At 42.9% G+C, this 20,644-nt stretch overlaps 1 protein-coding gene across 1 annotated transcript in view; it reads right to left on the reverse strand.

Annotated features, from left to right (window-relative positions):
* LOC112068700 (microsomal triglyceride transfer protein) overlaps positions 1–20,370 on the reverse strand; it is a 31,632-nt gene extending 11,262 nt beyond the window's left edge. Inside the window, exons 1-5 of the mRNA XM_024135898.2 lie at positions 20,160–20,370; positions 19,242–19,349; positions 18,325–18,537; positions 14,613–14,824; positions 3,099–3,196 (exon numbers count right to left, since the gene is read on the reverse strand). Of these exons, the coding sequence (XP_023991666.2) occupies positions 3,099–3,196; positions 14,613–14,824; positions 18,325–18,537; positions 19,242–19,349; positions 20,160–20,273 (745 nt within the window). The 5' untranslated portion in view covers positions 20,274–20,370. The remainder of the gene's footprint in view (positions 1–3,098; positions 3,197–14,612; positions 14,825–18,324; positions 18,538–19,241; positions 19,350–20,159) is intronic.
* Between the last annotated feature and the right edge of the window lie 274 nt (positions 20,371–20,644).

Below are 20,644 nucleotides of genomic sequence, written 5' to 3' on the forward strand. Positions count from 1 at the left end.
CTTGAGATGTTGCTACAATATATCCACATAATTGTCCTCCCTCATGATGCCATCTATTTTGTGAAGTGCACCAGTCCCTCCTGCAGCAAAGCACCCGACAACATGATGCTGCCACCCCCATGATTCACAGTTGGGATGGTGTTCTTCGGCTTGCAAGCCTCCCCCCTGTTCCTCCAAACATAACGATGGTCATTTTGGCCAAAATGTTCAATTTCTGTTTCATCAGACCAGAGGACATTTCTCCAAAAAGTACGATCTTTGTCCCTATGTGAAGTTGCTAACTGTAGTCTGGCTTTTTATAGCGGTTTAGGAGCAGTGGCTTCTTCCTTGCTGAGCGGCCTTTCAGGTTATGTCAATATAGGACTTGTTTTAGTGTGGATATAGATACTTTTGTACCTTTTTCTCCAGCATCTTCACAAGGTCCTTTGCTGTTGTTCTGGGATTGATTTGCACTTTTCGCACCAAAGTACATTCATCTCTAGGAGACAGAACGGGTCTCCTTCCTGAGCGGTATAACGTCTGTGTGGTCCCATGGTGTTCATACTTGCGCACTATTGTTTGTACAGATGGACGTGGTGATTTCAGGCGTTTGGAAATTGCTCCCAAGGATGAACCAGACTTGTGGAGGTCTACAATTTTTTTTCTGAGGTCTTGGCAGATTTCTTTTGATTTTCCCATGATGTCAAGCAAAAGAGGCARGGAGTTTGATGGAAGGCTTTCGAAAAAAAACATCCACATGTACAGTCGTGGCCAAATATTTTGAGAATGACACAAATATTAATTTCCACAAAGTTTGCTGCTTCAGTGTCTTTAGATATTTTTGTCACATGTTACTATGGAATACTGAAGTATAATTACAAGCATTTCATAAGTGTCAAAGGCTTTTATTGACAATTACATTTGATGCAGAGTCAATATTTGCAGTGTTGACCCTTCTTTTTCAAGACCTCTGCAATCCGCCCTGGCATGCTTTCAATTAACTTCTGGGCCACATCCTGACTGATGGCAGCCCATTCTTGCATAATCAATGCTTGGAGTTTGTCAGAATTTGTGGGGTTTTGTTTGTCCACCCGCCTCTTGAGGATTGACCACAAGTTCTCAATGGGATTAAGGTCTGGGGAGTTTCTTGGCCATGGACCCAAAATATTAATGGTTTTGTTCCCCGAGCCACTTAGTTATCACTTTTGCCTTATGGCAAGGTGCTCCATCATGCTGGAAAAGGCAGTGTTCGTCACCAAACTGTTCCTGGATGGTTGGGAGAAGTTGCTCTCGGAGGATGTGTTGGTACCATTCTTTATTCATGGCTGTGTTCTAAGGAAAAATTGTGAGTGAGCCCACTTCCTTGGCTGAGAAGCAACCCCACACATGAATGGTTTCAGGATGCTTTACTGTTGGCATGACACAGGACTGATGGTAGCGCTCACCTTGTCTTTTCCGGACAAGCTTTTTTCCAGATGCCCCAAACAATCGGAAAGGGTATTCATCCGAGAAAATGACTTTACCCCAGTCCAATCCCTGTACCTTCTGCAGAATATCAGTCTGTCCCTGATGTTTTTCCTGGAGAGAAGTGGCTTCTTTGCTGCCCTTCTTGACATTAGGCCATTCTCCAAAAGTCTTCGCCTCACTGTGCGTGCAGATGCACTCACACCTGCCTGCTGCTATCCCTGAGCAAGCTCTGTACTCGTGGTGCCCCGATACCGCAGCTGAATCAACTTTAGGAGATGGTCCTGGTGCTTGCTGAARTTTCTTGGCCACCCTGAAGCCTTCTTCACAACAATTGAACCGCTCTCCTTGAAGTTCTTGATGATCCGATAAATGGTTGATTTAGGTGCAATCTTACTGTCAGCAATATCCTTACCTGTGAAGCCCTTTTTGTGCAAAGCAATGATGACGGCACGTGTTTCCTTGCAGGTAACCATGGTTGACAGAGGAAGAACAATGATTCCAAGCACCACCCTCCTTTTGAAGCTTCCAGTCTGTTATTCGAACTCAATCAACATGACAGAGTGATCTCCAGCCTTGTCCTCTTAACGAGAGAATCACTGACATGTCAGCTGGTCGTTTTGTGGCAGGGCTGAAATGCCAATATCCTTACCTGTGAAGCCCTTTTTGTGCAAAGCAATGATGACGGCACGTGTTTCCTTGCAGGTAACCATGGTTGACAGAGGAAGAACAATGATTCCAAGCACCACCCTCCTTTTGAAGCTTCCAGTCTGTTATTCGAACTCAATCAACATGACAGAGTGATCTCCAGCCTTGTCCTCTTAACGAGAGAATCACTGACATGTCAGCTGGTCGTTTTGTGGCAGGGCTGAAATGCAGTGGAAATGTTTTTGGGGATTCAGTTCATTTGCATGGCAAAGAGGGACTTTGCAATTAATTGCAATTCATCTGATCACACTTCATAACATTCTGCAGTATATGCAAATTGCCATCATACAAACTGAGGCAGCAGACTTTGTGAAAATGTATATTTGTGTCATTCTCAAAACTTTTTACACCTCCAATTGACTCAAATTATGCCTATCAGAAGCTTCTAAAGCCATGGAATTTTCCAAGCTGAAAGCATAAATATGCCATTATTGGTTACATTGTTTAAGTTTGAACGTGCAGACTGGCACTAAGAACAGTGGGAACGTTTCCCTAGTCAGRGCCATTATTAGTACAATGCCCCTTAAAAAGTGTTGCTCTGTGCTACCCAGTGTGGTGGGGTGGGGGTCCATCCCCACTCCTCCTTCCCCATGGGCTAGGTCCGTCTTCTGTGCACAGCTCTGCAGGCACATTCCGTGCCCCCCTGTCCTCGTGCCTTGAACATTCTATTTAGGTTTATGTCGCCCATTCATTGTCAGAGACACAGTAGGACCCAAAAACATAATCAGTGCTCTTACTCCCCCTTGCGCTTGTCTGGAGTAATGAAGTGGTGACGCAGGGTACCGTACTAAACCACAAATTACCACAAAGTACCGCAGCATAATCGCAAAACTTTTAGTGGAGCAACCACTGTATCGATTATTCTTTAAAATGTACTCATAAATTCCTTAATGTGGAAATAGTTTTTCATTTATATTGAACAGGAGAAATGTGGGGGGGCCACTTACGTGCCATGAAGCCAGAGAAAGCAGAGGATGACCCAACCTTGGAGAAGCGGTCATAGTTGTGGGAGATCATGTCCTTCATGGCTTGCCGTAGAATTTTGCTGGAAAATGTAGCGACCAATAGAAATGAATGATAAATAATGTAGTGTGTCAATTTGGAGTCACTTTTATTGTAAATAAGAATTTAATGTTTTTAAAACACTTCTACATTAATGTGGATGCTACTATGATTACAGATAATCCTGAATGAATTGTAATGATGAGTGAGAAAGTTAGAGGCATAAATATCATACCCTCTCAAAATGCTAACCTCCCATGTAATTGTAATGGTGAGAGGTTGTCTTGAGGGTATGATATTTGTGCGTCTATAACTTTAACTCATCATTATTCACGATTCAGTCAGGATTATCCATAATCACGCTAGAATCTACATTCATGTAGACCTGTTTATAAACATACTCTATTCTTATTTAAAAGTGACTTCAAAATGACAAAATACATTGTTTACCAATCATTTCTATTGGGCACAAAATAATATTAAACACAACCAAAACAAACAGCAAATGCATCCAACATGTTGGTAGAGTCACAACCTTGATGTAAACATTGTGTGCTAGGAATATGGGACCAAATACTGGCCATGTTGACTCCAATYKCTCCCATAGTTGTGRCAAGTTGGCTGGATGTCCTTTGGGTGGTGGACCATTAGTGCTAGGAATACAGGACCAAATACTCAACTTTTGACAGCTTCAATACACATACACAGAGTGTACAAAACATGATGAACACCTGCTGTTTTCATGACAGACGGACCAGGTGAATCCAGGGTAAAGCTATGATCCTTTATTGATGTCACTTGTTAAATCCACTTCAAATCAGTGTAGATGAAGGGGAGGAGACAGGTTAAAGAATATTTTRTTAAGCCTTGAGGCATGGATTGTGTATATGTGTAATTCAGAGGGTGAATAGGCAAATGATTTAAGTGTCTTTGAACGGGGTATGGTAGTAGGCAGTGTTGTATTCGAGACCACCTAAAGCGAGAATGATTCAAGACCAATTCCGGAGCAAATTGAATCCGAGTCAAGACCAAGACCAGGGGGAGACAGACAATACCGAGAGAGGGACAAGGGGTCTGAGACAGAGTCAAGACCATGATTGTAATTTTGTCAAATCATCACCATAATAAGAGTTCAAAATGTCCAGTATTTGTGTTTTCCTATTTCAGAACATATGGATTCTTTAGACATTCAGAATAGTGGGAAAATGCATGCTGAGGGAAAATAGAGCCACTCTACAAATTATTACTAAACCAAACACTGTGGGGAACAATAGGCCTTCTACGTCTTCAGAGAAGGGCTAAGGATTTTAAAATAATGATTATAATAATATAATAACAACAATTATATTATTTTCAATGATGTTCTGATTTACCGTTTTCAGTTTTTGTTGGAAAGGGTCAACACTGAAGAGAAAAAAAGATCCAATCAGTATTTTCGCTGGTCTCTGGGGAGATAACGCTAGCTAGCTAAGGCAGCCATTGGCTATGCCATCAGAAGAATTGGATCCTTTTTTGTACCCCCCAGGGTTATTGAACTTATCCCAGAGTCCGCTCCAAGACGCCGCCAGCGGAGAAGAGGTATTTGGAGTGGAATTCTAGTCTGACTCAGGAGGCGGGCACACCATTCACCGCATCCAAGTATATTACTTGCTAATGTCCAGTCTCTGGACAATAAAGTAGACGAGCTCAGGGTGAGGATCTCCTTCCAGYGAGACATCAGGGACTGTAACATACTCTGTTCCATGGAATCATGGGTGTCCCGGGATATACTGTCACCGTCCATACAGCCAGCTGGATTCTCAGTTCATCGCGCAGACAGGAATAAATAACTCTCCGGGAAGTAGAAAGGCGGGAGTGTATGTTTCATGATTAACTACTCAAGGTGTGATTGTGAAAACATACAGAAAGTCCTTTGTTCACCCGACCTAGAATACCTCACAATCAAATGCTGACTTTCAGAGTAAAAACTCTACGGACACTATGAAAGCTTAAACCAAGTTTATTCTTCTCAGAGGATGAATACAGCTGCATTAGACAGACACTTTTCACACAAGCGCTGATATTTAACCCTTTATCCTAGGCCGAGTCCCTTCCTACACATGTGAACAAACATTGTATCTTTACTGCTAGGCAATAAGCTAAGTAATACGGCAATAAAATATTCTTTCTACCTTAACGTGACCTGAGCTCAACTCTTTACATCAGTAATCCATGTCTCTCTCCCCTTATCAATGCCTGCCACGTGATTGCTTTCCCTGCACATCCCAAGCTTAATTGTCCACACTATTTACCTTCCTCCTACAGATTAATTAACTTAACCATTAACTTCTGGTGTAGACCCTCTAAACCTAAGCACTCAATATTTCAATAGGATACCTGATAATTAACCCTGTCCCAAGTTTATGAGTTAGTACCCAGAATCAATCACCTTCCAAAATAATTATTTTAGGTTAGTCACAGCCGTGTGTATTCCCCCTCAAGCCGATACCACGATGGCCCTGAAGGAATTACACTGGACTTTTTGCAAACATTTAACCATGGCAAGGAAACCACATATCCTGAAGCTACATTTATTGTTGCTGAGGATTTTAACAATACAAATGAGGAAAACGCTATCGAAATTCTATCAACAAATTGACTGTAGTACTCGCTGAGCAAAAACATTAGATCAAAGGCTACTCGCGTTTGAGGTGCCTACAAGGCCCTCCCCCGCCCTCCCTTCGGCAAATCAGATCACGACTCCATTTTGCTCCTCCCTTCCTATAGGCAGAAACTCAAAGAGGAAGTACACGTGCTAAGGTCTATTCAACGCTGGTCTGACCAATCGGAATCCATTCATCATGATTGTTTTGATCATGCGGACTGGGATATGTTCCGGGTAGCCTCAGAGAATAACATTGACGTTTACACAGACACAGTGACTGAGTTCATCAGGAAGTGTATAGGGGATGTTGTTCCCACGGTGTCTATTAAAACCAGAAACCGTGGATAAATGGCAGCATTAGCGCAAAACTGAAAGCGAGAACCACCGCATTTGACCATGGCACGGTGACTGGGAATATGGTTGAAAACAAACAGTSTAGTTATTCCCTCCCTAAGGCACTCAAACAGGCAAAACGTCAGTACAGAGACAAAGTGGAGTCGCAATTCAACGGCTCAGACACGAGATGTATGTGGCAGGGTCTACAGACAATCACGGATTACAAAGGGAAAACCAGCCACGTCACGTCATGCTCCCAGACAAGCTAAACACCCTCTTCGCTGTTTTGAGGATAACACAGTGCCACTGACGCAGCCCGCTCCCAAGGACTGTGGGCTCTTGTTCTCCGTGGCCGACGTGAGTAAGACATTTAAGTGTTTTAAACCTCGCAAGGATCCCGGCCCAGACGACCTCCCTAGCCACGTCCTCAGAGCAGCTGGCTGGAGTGTTTACGGACATATTTCATCTCTCCCTATCCCAGTCTGCTGTCCCCAAAGGTAACTGAACTAAATGACTATCGCCCTGTAGCACTCACTTCTGTCATCATGAAGTTCTTTGAGAGGCTAGATAAGGATCATATCACCTCTACCGTACCTGACACATTTACATTTACATTTAAGTCATTTAGCAGACGCTCTTATCCAGAGCGACTTACAAATTGGTGCATTCACCTTATGATATCCAGTGGAACAACCACTTTACAATAGTGCATCTAACTCTTTTAAGGGGGGGGGGGGGGGGGGGTTAGAAGGATTACTTTATCCTATCCTAGGTATTCCTTAAAGAGGTGGGGTTTCAGGTGTCTCCGGAAGGTGGTGATTGACTCCGCTGACCTGGCGTCGTGGTGACACCCTAGACCCACTTCAATTTGCTTACCGCTCCAATAGATCCATAGACGCAATCACCATCACACTGCCCTATCCCATCTGGACAAGACGAATACCTACGTCAGAATGCTGTTCATTGACTATAGCTCAGCATTCAACACCATAGTACCCTCCAAGCTCATCATTAAGCTCGGGTCCCTGGGTCTGAACCCCGCCCTGTGCAACTGGGTCCTGGACCTCCTGACGGGCCACCCCCCAGGTGGTGAAGGTAGGAAACAACTCCACCTCTCTGATCCTCAATACAGGGGCCCCACAAGGGTGCATGCTCAGCCCCCTCCTGTACTCCCTGTTCACCCATGACTGCGTGGCCACACACACCTCCAACTCAAATCATCAAGTTTGCAGACGAGACAACAGTAGTAGGCCTGATTACCATCAATGACAAGACAGCCTACAGGGAGGAGGTGCGGGCCCTGGCGGAGTGGTGCCAGGAAAATAACCTCTCRTGAACATCAACAAAACGAAAGACCTGATCGTGGACTTCAGGAAACAGCAGAGGGAGCACGCCCCTATACACGTTGATGGAACCGCAGTAGAGAAGGTGGAAAGCTTCAAGTTCCTCGGCGCACACGTCGCCAATTAGTTCGTCGGCGACGTGTGCGCCGAGGAACTTGAAGCTTTCCACCTGTGTGGGCCACCCACACAGACAGTGTGGTGAACTCAGCTTGGCCTCTAAGACCCTCAGAAACTTTTACAGATGCACAATTGAGAGCATCCTGCCAGGCTGTATCACCACCTGGTATGGCAACTGCACCTGCCCGCAACCACAGGGCTCTCCAGAGGGTGGTACATTCCGCCCAACGCATCACCGGGGCACACCTACAGCACCCGATATCACAGGAAGGCCAAAAAGATCATCAAGGACATCAACCACCCGAGCCACGGCCTGTTCACCACGCTATCATCCAGATGGCGAGGTCAGTACAGGTGCATTAAAGCTGGGACCGAGAGACTGAAAAACAGCTTGTTTTTCAAGGCAATCAGCCTGTTAAAAAGCCATCACTAGCCGGTAACCACCCGGCTACTCAATCCTGCACCTTAGAGGCTGCTGCCCTATATACATAGAATCACTGGCCACTTTAATAATGGAACACTGGCCACTTTAATAATGTTTACATACAAGTATTCTATTCTACTGTATTTTAGTCAATGCCACTCGAACATTGCTCATCCTAATATGTATATATTTCTTTATTCCATTATTTTACTTTGACATGTGTGTATTGTTAGATACTACTGAACTGTTGGAGCTAGGAACACAAGCATTTCGCTACACCTGCAATAACATTATATTATAACAATAATATGTATTTGACCAATAACATTTGATTTGAGAAGCTAGATGAAGGCATCTACCATTCAACTGTATTAGGGCAACATTTTGGAGTTACAGTGGAATTAACCAATCAGATTTTAACTTAAATGGATGTGACCATTTTCACACAAAAAAGGTACGGAAACTTCTGCGCAATAGTGAGCAGTAGTTTTCCCACGGTCTAGCTAGCTAGCTTTTGTTGTCAGCTAGTTTGCAGCAGGTGTTATCAAAGAGGATGTTGGTAATTTGTTAGCTTGTCACGACTTCCGGTCCCTCTCCTTGTTCGGGCGGCGTCCGGAGGTCGACGTCACCGGCCTTCTAGCCACCGCCAATCCACTTTTCATTTTCCATTTGTTTAGTCTTAGTCTTACACACCTGGTCTCACTCACCCAATTACCTGTTTATTATTTAACCCTCTGTTCCCCATGTTTGTTTGTGAGTGATTGTTTATTGTATTTTCGGTCCGTTATGGTGTGCTCGTGATGTACTTTTACTCAAAATGACAAATGTACAAAGTAACGTTGATTACTCATATTTGCTGTCTTGCGCCTGACTCTCTACACCAGCTACACACAGTACCCTTACAGCTTCTCCTTTTTCAAGAACAAGAAGTTTCAAATGATCATCATATGGTGAGAGTTTTATTGCAGCACACTTGCTGTTTGAAAATAACTTGTGTGAATGAAACATCGTTGCATTTAAAATGGAACTGACAGCATTTTAGCAACATGAAATCTTATTAAAATATGTTTATACACACCCCCAGGAAGAATTAAACTTTTAGTTTTACATTTTCTGACAAGCAACCACTTAGATATGGTCCTTTTCACGTTTTCATACATTCTTAGAATGTAAGGTATTTGTGAAAATTCTATAGCAAACGAGAGTGGGAAAGTGGCCGTGGGTTAGGACAATTAAGACACTGCAGTAAATAAAACATCTGTCTTGTCCAGGACCAGAGTCTACACAGACCAGTGCACTATAGCCAAAATCAGAGCTGACTCAATCATGGACACTCTTATTGACAGTTGTGGCTGCTTTGCGTGATGTATTGTGGTCTGTGCCCAATAATGTTTGTACCATGTTTTGTGCTGCTACCATGTTGTGTTGCTACCATTCTGTTGTCATGTGTTGCTGCCTTGCTATGTTGTGGTCTTAGGTCTCGCTTTATGTAGTGTTGTGTGGTCTCTTGTCGTGATGTGTGTTTTGTCCTATATTTATATTTTATTAAAAACAATTTTTTTTCCATCCCAGCCCCCGTCCCCGCAGGAGGCCTTCATTGTAAATAAGAATTTGTTCTTATCTGACTTGCCTAGTTAAATAAAAGGTTTAAAAAAAGAGCTATAGTTGAAGTCAGAAGATTACATACACCTTAGCCAAATACATTTAAACTCAGTTTTTCCCAATTGTTGACATTTAATCCTCATAATAATTCCCTGTCTTAGGTCAGTTAGGATCACCACTTTATTTTAAGAATGTGAAATGTCAGAATAATAGTAGAGATAATAATATATTTCAGGTTTTATTTCTTTCATCACATTCCCAGTGGGTCAGAAGTTTACATACACTCAATTAGTATTTGATAGCATTGCAGTTAAATTTTTTCACTTTGGTCAAACGTTTCGGGTAGCCTTCCACAAGCTTCCCACAATAAGTGAATTTTGGCCCATTCCTCCTGACAGAGCTGGTGTAACTGAGTCAGGTTTGTAGGCCTCCTTGCTCACACACGCTTTTTCAGTTCTGCCCACAAATTTTCTATAGGCATGAGGTCAGGGCTTTGTGATGGCCACTCCAATACCTTGAATTTGTTGTCCTTAAGCCATTTTGCCKCAACTTTGGAAGTATGCTTGGGATCATTGTCCATTTGATAGACCCATTTGCAACCAAGCTTTAACTTCCTGACTGATGTCTTGAGATGTTGCTTCAATATATCCACATAAAATGTCCTCCCTCATGATGCTATCTATTTTGTGAAGAGCACCAGTCCCTCCTGCAGCAGAGCACCCCCACAACATGATGCTGCCACCCCCGTGCTTCATGGTTGGGATGGTGATCGGCTTGCAAGCCTCCCCCTTTTTCCTCCAAACATATGGATGGTCATTATGGCCAAACAGTTCTATTTTTGTTTCATCAGACCAGAGGACATTTCTCCAAAAAGCACGATCTTCGTCCCCATGTGCAGTTGCAAACCGTAGTCTGGCTTTTTTATGGCGGTTTTGGAGCAGTGACTTCTTCCTTGCTCAGCGGCCTTTCAGGTTATGTTGTTACAGGACTCATTTGACTGTGGATATAGATACTTTTGTACGTGTTTCCTCCAGCATCTTCACAAGGTCCTTTGCTGTTGTTCTGGTAATTGATTTGCACTTTTCACACTAAAATACGTTCATCTCTAGGAGACAGAAGGCGTCTCCTTCCTGAGCGATATGACGGCTGCGTGGTCCCATGGTGTTTAAACAATTTTTTTCTGAGGTCTTGGCTGATTTCTTTTGATTTTCCCATGATGTCAAGCAAAGAGGCACTGAGTTTGAAGGTAGGCCTAGAAATACATCCACAGGTACACCTACAATTGACTCAAATGATGTCAATTAGCCTATCAGAAGCTTCTAAAGCCATCACAATTTTCTGGAATTTTCAAAGCTGTTTAACTTCTTAATAGGGGGCGCTGTTTTCACTTTGGGGAAAAATCGTGCCCAAATTAAACGGCCTCGTACTCTGTTCTAGATCATACAATATGCATATTAMTATTACTATTGGATKGAAAACACTCTGAAGTTTCTAAAACTTTGAATTATATCTGTGAGTAAAACAGAACTCATTTGGCAGCAAACTTCCAAACAGGAAGTGAAAATTCTGAAAATGGGGCTCTGTGTCAGGGCCTGCCTATTCAACTGGCTTATATTTATGGATCTGTATGCACTTTATACGCCTTCCACTAGATGTCAACAGGCAGTGGAATGTTGAATGGGGTGTCTAGCTTGATCTGAGACCGAATGAGAGCTTTTGGAGTGACAGGTCCGCTCTTTTGGCAGTAATCAACTGCGCGCCGGGGAACCTCACATTGTCTTCTGAAAAGCGTRAGGTATACACGACGAAATGCTCCGGCTCTGATTTTATTGGATACATATGAGAAGAACATCATAAAGTAGGATTTTCAACCGAGTTTGACCAGTTTATTCGATGTTTATTGGGAATTTTTCGTTCCAGACGCAAAGATTTTTTGGACATGTGCCCTCCATATGGCTAGCCAAAGTTGCTAATTCGACAGAAGAAATGGACATTCTAAAACAACGATTTATTCTGGAACTAGGACTCCTTTCACAACATTCTGATGGAAGATCATCAAAAGTAAGAGAATATTTATGATGTTATTTCGTATTTTTGTGGAATATGTTGGCTCCAACAAGGCGGAGAATAGGTGAGCGCTGTCTCACAATATTGCATGCTGTATGTTGTACTAAAGTTATTWWWAAAAAATCTAACACAGCGGTTGCATTAAGAACCAGTGTATCTTTCATTTGCTGTACAACATGTATTTTTTAGTAAAGTTTATGATGAGTTCTTTGGTTAGATTACGTGACTGTCCAAAATATCTCCGGACAATTTGGTGCATCATGGCTACATATACATGTAAAACCAGGATTTGTACCTCTAAATATGCACATTTTCGAACAAAACATAAATGTATTGTATAACATGATGTTATAAGACTGTCATCTGATGAAGTTGTCCAAAGGTTAGTGATTAATTTTATCTCTATTTGTGGGTTTTGTGAAAGCTATCTTTACGGTGAATAAATGCCGTTGTGTGTTTGGCTATTGTGGTGAGCTAATATAAATATATATTGTGTTTTCACTGTAAAACATTTTAAAAATCGGAAATGATGGCTGGATTCACAAGATGTTTATCTTTCATTTGCTGTATTGGACTTGTGATTTCATGAAAATTATATCCCTGTCGCGTTAGGCTAGGCTATGCTAGTCAGCTTTTTTGATGAGGAGGATCCCGGTCTTAAATATTTTATTTTTATTGGCCAGTCTGAGACATGGCTTTTTCTTTGCAACTCTGCCTAGAAGGCCAGCATCCCGGAGTCGCCTCTTCACTGTTGACGTTGAGACTGGTGTTTTGCGGGTACTATTTAATGAAGCTGCCAGTTGAGGACTTGTGATGCATCTGTTTCTCAAACTAGACACACTAATGTACTTGTCCACTTGCTCAGTTGTGCACCGGGGCCTCCCACCCCACTTTCTATTCTGGTTAGAGCCAGTTGGCGCTGTTCTGTGAAYGYAGTAGTACACAGCGTTGTACCAGATCTTCAGTTTCTTGACAATTTCTAGCATGGAATAGCCTTCATTTCTCAGAACAAGAATAGACTGATGAGTTTCAGAAGAAAGTTCTTTGTTTATGGCCATTTTGAGCCTGTAATCGAACCAACAAATGCTGATGCTCCAGATACTCAACTAGTCTAAAGAAGGCCAGTTTTATTGCTTCTTTAATCAGCACAACCGTTTTCAGCTGTGCTAACATAATGGCAAAAGGGTTTTCTAATGATCAATTAGTCTTTTAAAATGATAAACTTGGATTGGCTAACACTACATGCCATTGGAACACAGGAGTGATGGTTGCTGATAATGGGCCTCTGTACGCCTATGAAGATATTCCATTCAAAATCTGCCGTTTCCAGCTACAATAGTCCTTTTCAACATTAATGTCTACACTGTATTTCTGATCAATGTGATGTTATTGTAATGGACAAAAAAAAAAGTGGTTCTTTCAAAAACAACATTTCTAAGTGACCCCAAACTTTTGAACGGTTGTGTATATAGGGCATCAGCCTCTAAGGTGCAGGGTTGAGTAACCGGGTAGTAGCCGGCTAGTGATGGCTGTTTAACAGTCTGATGGCCTTGAGATAGAAGCTGTTTTTCAGTCTCTCGGTCCCAGCTTTAATGCACCTGAACTGACCTCGCCTTCTGGATGATAGCGTAGTGAACAGGCAGTGGCTCGGGTGGTTGATGTCCTTGATTATCTTTTTGGCCTTCCTGTGATATTGGGTGCTGTAGGTGTGCCCCCGGTGATGCGTTGGGCAGCCCGCACCACCCTCCAGACCATCACAGAAGCTCCTTTGTGCATGATTTCTCTATTGTACTACATAATTGATCAATCGTATACCTCCACTACACTACTTTGATACACATCAGTAGGGATTAAGAAGTAGGGAATACACCACTGTCCCTTTGGAAAATAAAGTGCACTCTCCTACATGAGCGAGCTGGTATTACAGTTGCTGTCCTTTCAGAATAACAAACCTGTCACACAATTAAGGCCTATATGTTCACCACTGCGCAAACATGTCTCTAATAGATATAAAGGCTGTTAAGATAATGTTACAAGAAAGCTGTTTTATGCGCTGACTAAATTAATGCTGATAATTATGAGTTTTTTTACTCTGCTGGTCTCGGCAAGAAATTACAAGTCCTCACTGTCTGAGACCGAGTCAAGACCAAGTACAAATGTATACGACACCGAGACAAGACCGAGACACTCAATATGTGGCCTCGAGACCGMACTGTTAGTAGGTGCCAGGCGTTGCGGTTTGTGTCAAGAACTGCAACGCTGCTGGGTTTTTCACACTCAACAGTTTCCCATGTGTATCAAGAATGGTCCACCACTCAAAGGACATCCAGCCAACTTGAAGCAACTGTGGGAAGCATTGGAGTCCAACATGGGTCAGCAACCCAGTGGGACGCTTTCGACACCTTATAAAGACAATGCCCCAACGAATTGAGGCTATTCTGAGGGTGAAGTGGGGGTGCGGGCGGGGGGGGCTGTTTGAGGCTATTCTTGATGTTTCGTATACAGGTCCCCTAAAATGGGGGGACTACAAACATTGCTGTAATTTCTAAACAGTTCAACTGATATGGATGGAAATACCGTTAAATTAAAGCTGACAGTCTGCACTTTTACCTCATGTATCATTTCAAATCCAAAAGTGCTGGAGTACCGAGCCAAAACAACAAAATGTGTCACTGTCCCAATACTTTTGGAGCTCACTAAGTAACGCCTGCCTTCAATTTAGGTTTTTATTTGTCAAATGAAATAAAATGAGTGCCTGCTGGTCTAGCAGGTAACGCCACTGCCTGCACCACATATACACCACCCCAGMGTGGGTACGAATCCCAGCCCCACCGCTAGTCTCCACACTCATTTAGTGCTGTTTCTGTCTGAATAAAATGAAAATACCAAAGAACTTAGAAATCAAAATGTAAATCCCATCACCCACCTGGCAGGCATTTCAAAGTGGAGGATGTCATTGACCTTGGAAAGCATGTACTTGTTCAACTCTCTGGGCAGGTTTCCGATGGACAGGAGCATGTTCTTCACCTCCATGTAAGAGGGGTTGCTGCTGAAGACCACATCCGCAGCTGCTGCCCTCACATTCTTCTCATAGACCCGGCGGTTCTGGTGGTACACTCGGTTTACCGTCTGCTTCACCTGAAATATATATACACACAGTTGAAGTCGGAAGTTTACATACACTTAGGTTGGAGTCATTAAAACTCGTTMTTCAACCACTCCACAKATTTCTTGTTAACAAACTATAGTTTTGGCAAGCCGGTTAGGACACCTACTTTGTGCATGACACAAGTAATTTTTCCAGCAATTGTTTACAGACAGATTATTTCACTGTATCACAATTCCAGTGGGTCAGAAGTTTACACACACTAAGTTGACTGTGCCTTTAAACAGCTTTGGAAAATTCAGAGAATGAGCCATGGCTTGAGAAACTTCTGATAGGCTAATTGACATATTTGATCAATGAGGTGTACCTGTGGATGTATTTCAAGCCTACTTCAAACTCAGTGCCTCTTGCTTGGCATCATGGGAAAATCAAAGAATTCAGCCAAGACCTCAGAAAATAATTGTATCTGGTTCATCCTTGGAGCAACGCCTGAAGGTACCACGTTCATCTGTACAAACAATAGTACGCAAGTATAAACACCATGGGACCACGCAGCCGCCATATCGCTCAGGAAGGAGACGCGTTCTGTCTCCTAGAGATGAACGTATTTTGGTGTGAAAAGTGCAAATCAATCCCAGAACAACAGCAAAGGACCTTGTGAAGATGCGCTGGAGGAAACACGTACAAAAGTATCTATATCCACAGTCAAACGAGTCCTGTATCAACAGAACCTGAAAGGCCGCTCAGCAAGGAAAAAGCCACTGCTCCAAAACTACCATAAAAAAGCCAGACTATGGTTTGTAAGTGCACATGGGGACAAAGATTGTACTTTTTGGAGAAATGTCCTCTGGTCTGATGAAAAAAAATAGAACTGTTCGGCCATAAGACCCTCTATGTTTGGAGGAAAAAAGTGGGAGGCTTGCAAGCCGAATACACCATCCCAGCCGTGAATCACGGGGGTGGCAGCATAATGTTGTGGGTGCTCTGCTGCAGGAGGGACTGGTGCTCTGCACAAAATAGATGGCATCATGAGGGAGGAAAATTATGTGGATATATTGAAGCAACATCTCAAGACATCAGTCAGGAAGTTAAAGCTTGGTTGCAAATGGGTCATCAAATGGACAATGACCCCAAGCATACTTCCAAAGTTGTGGCAAAATGGCTTAAGGACAACAAATTCAAGGTATTGGAGTGGCCATCACAAAGCCCTGACCTCATCATGCCTATAGAAAATTTGTGGGCAGAACTGAAAAAGCGTGTGTGAGCAAGGAGGCCTACAAACCTGACTCAGTTACACCAGCTCTGTCAGGAGGAATGGGCCAAAATTCACTTATTGTGGGAAGCTTGTGGAAGCTACCCAAAACGCTTGACCCAAGGAAAATATTTAAAGGCAATGCTACCAAATACTAATTGAGTGTATGTAAATTTCTGACCCACAGGGAATGTGATGAAAGAAATAAAAGCTTTAAATAAATAATTCTCTACTATTATTCTGATATTTCACATTCTTAAATAAAGTGGTGATCCTAAATGACCTAAGACAGGGAATTTTTACTAGTTAAATGTCAGGAATTGTGAAAAACTGAGTTTAAATGTATTCGGCTAAGGTGTCTGTAAACTTCTGACTTCAACTGTGTGTGTTTCTCTAATACGGAAATACATGGACAACACAACGGAAAGTATTCAGACCCCTTGACTTTTTCACAACTTGTTACGTTACAGCCTTATTCTAAAATGTATTTAAAAAAAAAATATATATATATATATATATATATATATATATATATATATAATATATATATATATATACACACACACACACACACACACAATACCCCATGATGACAAAGTGAAAACAGGTTTTTCAAAATGTTTGCACATTTATTAAAAAACAGAAATAGCTTATTTACCTTAAGTATTCAGACCCTTTGGTATGAGACACGAAATTGAGCTCAGGTGAATCCTGTTTCCATTGATCATCCTTGAGATGTTTCTACAACTTTATTAGAGTCCACCTGTGTTAAATTAAATTGATTGAACGTGATTTGTAAAGACACGCACCTGTCTATGTAAGGTTCCACAGRTGACAGTGCATGTCAGAGCAAAAACCAAGCCATGCGGATGAAGGAATTGTCCARAGAGCTCCGAGACAGGATTGTGTCGAGACACAGATCTGGGGAAGGGTACCAAAAAAAWMTCTGCAGCWTTGAAGGTCCCCAAGAACACAGTGGCCTCCATCATTCTTAAATGGAAGAAGTTTGGAACCCCCAAGACTCTTCCTAGAACTGGCTGCCTGGCCAAACTGATCAATCGGGGGAGAAGGGCCTTGGTCAGGGAGGTGACCAAGAACTCGATGGTCACTCTGACATAGCTCMAGAGTTTATCTGTGGAGATGGTTGTCCTACCTGGAAGGTTCTCCCATCTCTGCAACTCTTCGCCAATCAAGCCTTTATGGTAGTGGCCAGACGGAAGCCAATCCTCAGTAAAAGGCACACGACAGCCCGCTTGTAGTTTGAAAAAAGGCACCTAAAGGACCCTCTGGTCTGATGAAACKAAAAATGAACTCTTTGGCCTGAATGCCAAGCGTCACGTCTGGAGACAACCAGGCACAGCTCATCACCCATCTAACACCATCCTTAACGTGAAGCATGGTGGTGGCAGCATCATGCTGTGGGGATGTTTTTCAGCGGCAGGGACTGGGAGACTTGTCAGGATTGAGGGAAAGATGAATCGAGCAAAGTACAGAGAGATCCTTGATGAAAACCTGCTCCAGAGCACTCAGGACCTCAGACTGGGGGTGAAGGTTCACCTTCCAACAGGACAACCACCCTAAGCACACAGCTAAGACAARGCTGGAGTGGCTTCAGGACAAGTCTCTGAATGTCCTTGAGTGGCCCTGCCAGAGCTCGGACTTGAACATCTCTGGAGAGACCTGAAAATAGCTGTGCAATGACGCTCCCCATCCAATCTGACAGAGCATGAGAGGATCTGCAGAGAAGAATGGGAGAAACTCTCCAAATACAGGTGTGGCAAGCTTGTAGCGTCACACCCAAGAAGACTCGAGGGTGTAATCACTGCCAAAGGTGCTTCAACAAAGTACTGAGTAAAGGGTCTGAATACTTACGCAAATGTGATTAAAAAATATAAAAAAACTAGCTAACATTTCTAAACCRGTTTTTGCTTTGTCATTATGAGGTATTGTGTGTAGATTGGTGAGGGGGAAAAACAATTGAATCCATTTTAGAATAAGGCTGTCAAGTAACAAAACGTGAAAAAGTCAAGGGGTCTGAATACTTTCCGAATGCACTGTACATACATACATGCATACATACATGCATATACAGTGCACTTGGAAAGTATTCAGACCCCTTGACTTTTTCCACATTTTGTTACTTTACAGCAGGTGTCCACATACATACTAAGGGTATATCGAAATACGAGAAATATATCTAAATATATGGCTCTGGGAATGGCAATCCAGCTTCCCTCATCCTGCACTTCCCCTGTGAATTTAGACGTCAAATGGCCTCACCTCGTCTGTGATGAGGGCGACATCGTATCTCTGCAGGGCTGTGAGAGAGATGGTGCAGTAGGCTCCGACCTCCGACTCAGCATATTTGGAAAACAGGGYAATGGCCTCGGGCAGCAGGGAGTTCTTCAGCGCTAGCAGGTACATCTGAACGTCTGACTCCACCTGCGTACTGTCGGGTCCTTCCAGAATCATTTTCTTCACCTCAACCACAGTCTGGGTTGTACATGAGACAAAAACACACAATAAGTCAGCCATTGTATAGTTCCTTTTAAGAAATTGTGACTTTCTTTGGTGCATTTCACAAAAGGATCATATTGATTTTATTTAACTAGGCAAGTCAGTTAAAAACAAATTCTTATTTACAATGACGGCCTACCCCGGCCAAACCCTAACCCGGATGACGCTAGGCCAATTGTGTGCCGCCCTATGGGAATCCCAATCATGGACAGTTGTGATACAMRCTGGAGTTGAACCAGGGTCTGTAGTGATGCCTCTAGCACGGAGATGCAGTGCCTMAGACCGCTGCGCCACTCAGAGRCCAAATCCATCAGAGGSATKATTTCTGTATCTTTTCGAACCATCAGACACAGCTACGTCTCACTATTGTATCACTACACTATTCCAGTCTGGCATTACAATAGTCGCACTTGGCTCAGTTGGCTCATTTCTACTTCACATTCATCGAGACAATGCCTACTCACAATGCCTACTCATAGTTGGTTAAAATTACATGATGCACAACAGATGATGTCATCAGAAACAGTCATCTTCCTCCATCTTTTGAACTACGAAACACCATTTTCACATATGTTGATGTTGGGGTGGTGCTGGAGATGAATATGAAGTAAACAGAATGTGTGAATCCCTTTAAGAATTTTGTACAACTCCCCTCATTACAGACATAGGGTCAAACTCACTGGTAGCTCACAACCTCCTTTCTGACAGAGCTTGTGCACAAGGGCACCCATGATGATCACCACCGACTCTTTGATGTCATTACTGACAATCTTGCCCTTTGAAATGTCCTGAAAAAAACAATGCGTGTAATTAAATCGCCATATGTTTTATCATACAGTACACAAAAAAAAACATTTTAAATATAATTGCAATTTTGAAAGTTGTTTGAGAGGAAGAGTAGATGCAACGTCGAAGAGAAAGAGAAACAACTGCACCACAAATTCTGTGTGTACACACTATCGTTCAAAAGTTTTAGAACACCTACTCATTCAACAAGGTTTCTTCTTTATTTGTACTGTTTTCTACATTGTAGAATAGTGAAGACATCAAAACTATGAAATAACACATATGGACTCATGTAGTAACCAAAAAATTTTTTTTTTATATTTGAGGTTCTTCAAAATAGCCACCCTTTGCATTTGATGACAGCTTTGCACACTCTTGGCATTCTCTCAACCAGCTTCGCCTGGAATGCTTTTCCAACAGTCTTGAAGAAATTCCCACATATGCTGAGCACTTGTTGGCAGCTTTTCCTTCACTCTACGGTCCAACTCAACTCAAACTATCTCAATTGGGTTGAGGTCAGGTGATTGTGGAGGCCAAGTCATCTGAAGCAGCACTCCATCACTCTCCTTCTTCGTCAAATAGCCCTTACACAGGCACCGCAACACAACACTAGACCCATGCACCTGGCAGTGCATGGGTCTAGTGTTGTGTTGCGGTGCCTGTCAGAAGTCACAATGACATATCTGTCTAACCAACTGAAAACGTTGAACTGACTTTTACCGAATAATTTCTCCCATCCCGCTTTGTTGGACATGCATTTCATTCATTTTGGTTTGTAGAGTTTAAGCAAGTGGCAGCCATTGGCCACTCACCACCAAAGCCTGGAGCATTCTTTCGTTGGGGTGCGAGGCGAAGCCGCAGGCGTACAGGAACCTTTCCTGCAGAACCAGGCCTTTGGGGTCGGCAAAGTTGAGGAACTGCAGCATGGCGTCCAGGGAGGCGGGCGTCTGGGACGAGGTCACGGCATCCACCACCTGAGGTCTGCAGACCCCGACAGAGTTGGAGAGAGACAGTGAGTCAGAAGTCTAAAATGGCACAATATTCCCTATATAGTTAACTATGTGGCTCTGGCCAAAAGAAACACGGGGCGAGAGACAGACAGCAAGGAAATGGGGTGACGAGCCACTACATCTCATAAGAAAGCATCACAGCCTGAGAGAGAAAAAGACAAACATACATAAAAAAGAGAAAAAGGCAGAGAGAGACAGACAGACAGAGAGAGACAGAGAGAGACAGACAGAGAGACAGACAGAGAGACAGACAGAGAGACAGACAGAGAGACAGACAGAGAGACAGA

This window comes from Salvelinus sp. IW2-2015, unplaced genomic scaffold, assembly GCF_002910315.2.
Source record: "Salvelinus sp. IW2-2015 unplaced genomic scaffold, ASM291031v2 Un_scaffold649, whole genome shotgun sequence".
Taxonomy (NCBI): domain Eukaryota; kingdom Metazoa; phylum Chordata; class Actinopteri; order Salmoniformes; family Salmonidae; genus Salvelinus; species Salvelinus sp. IW2-2015.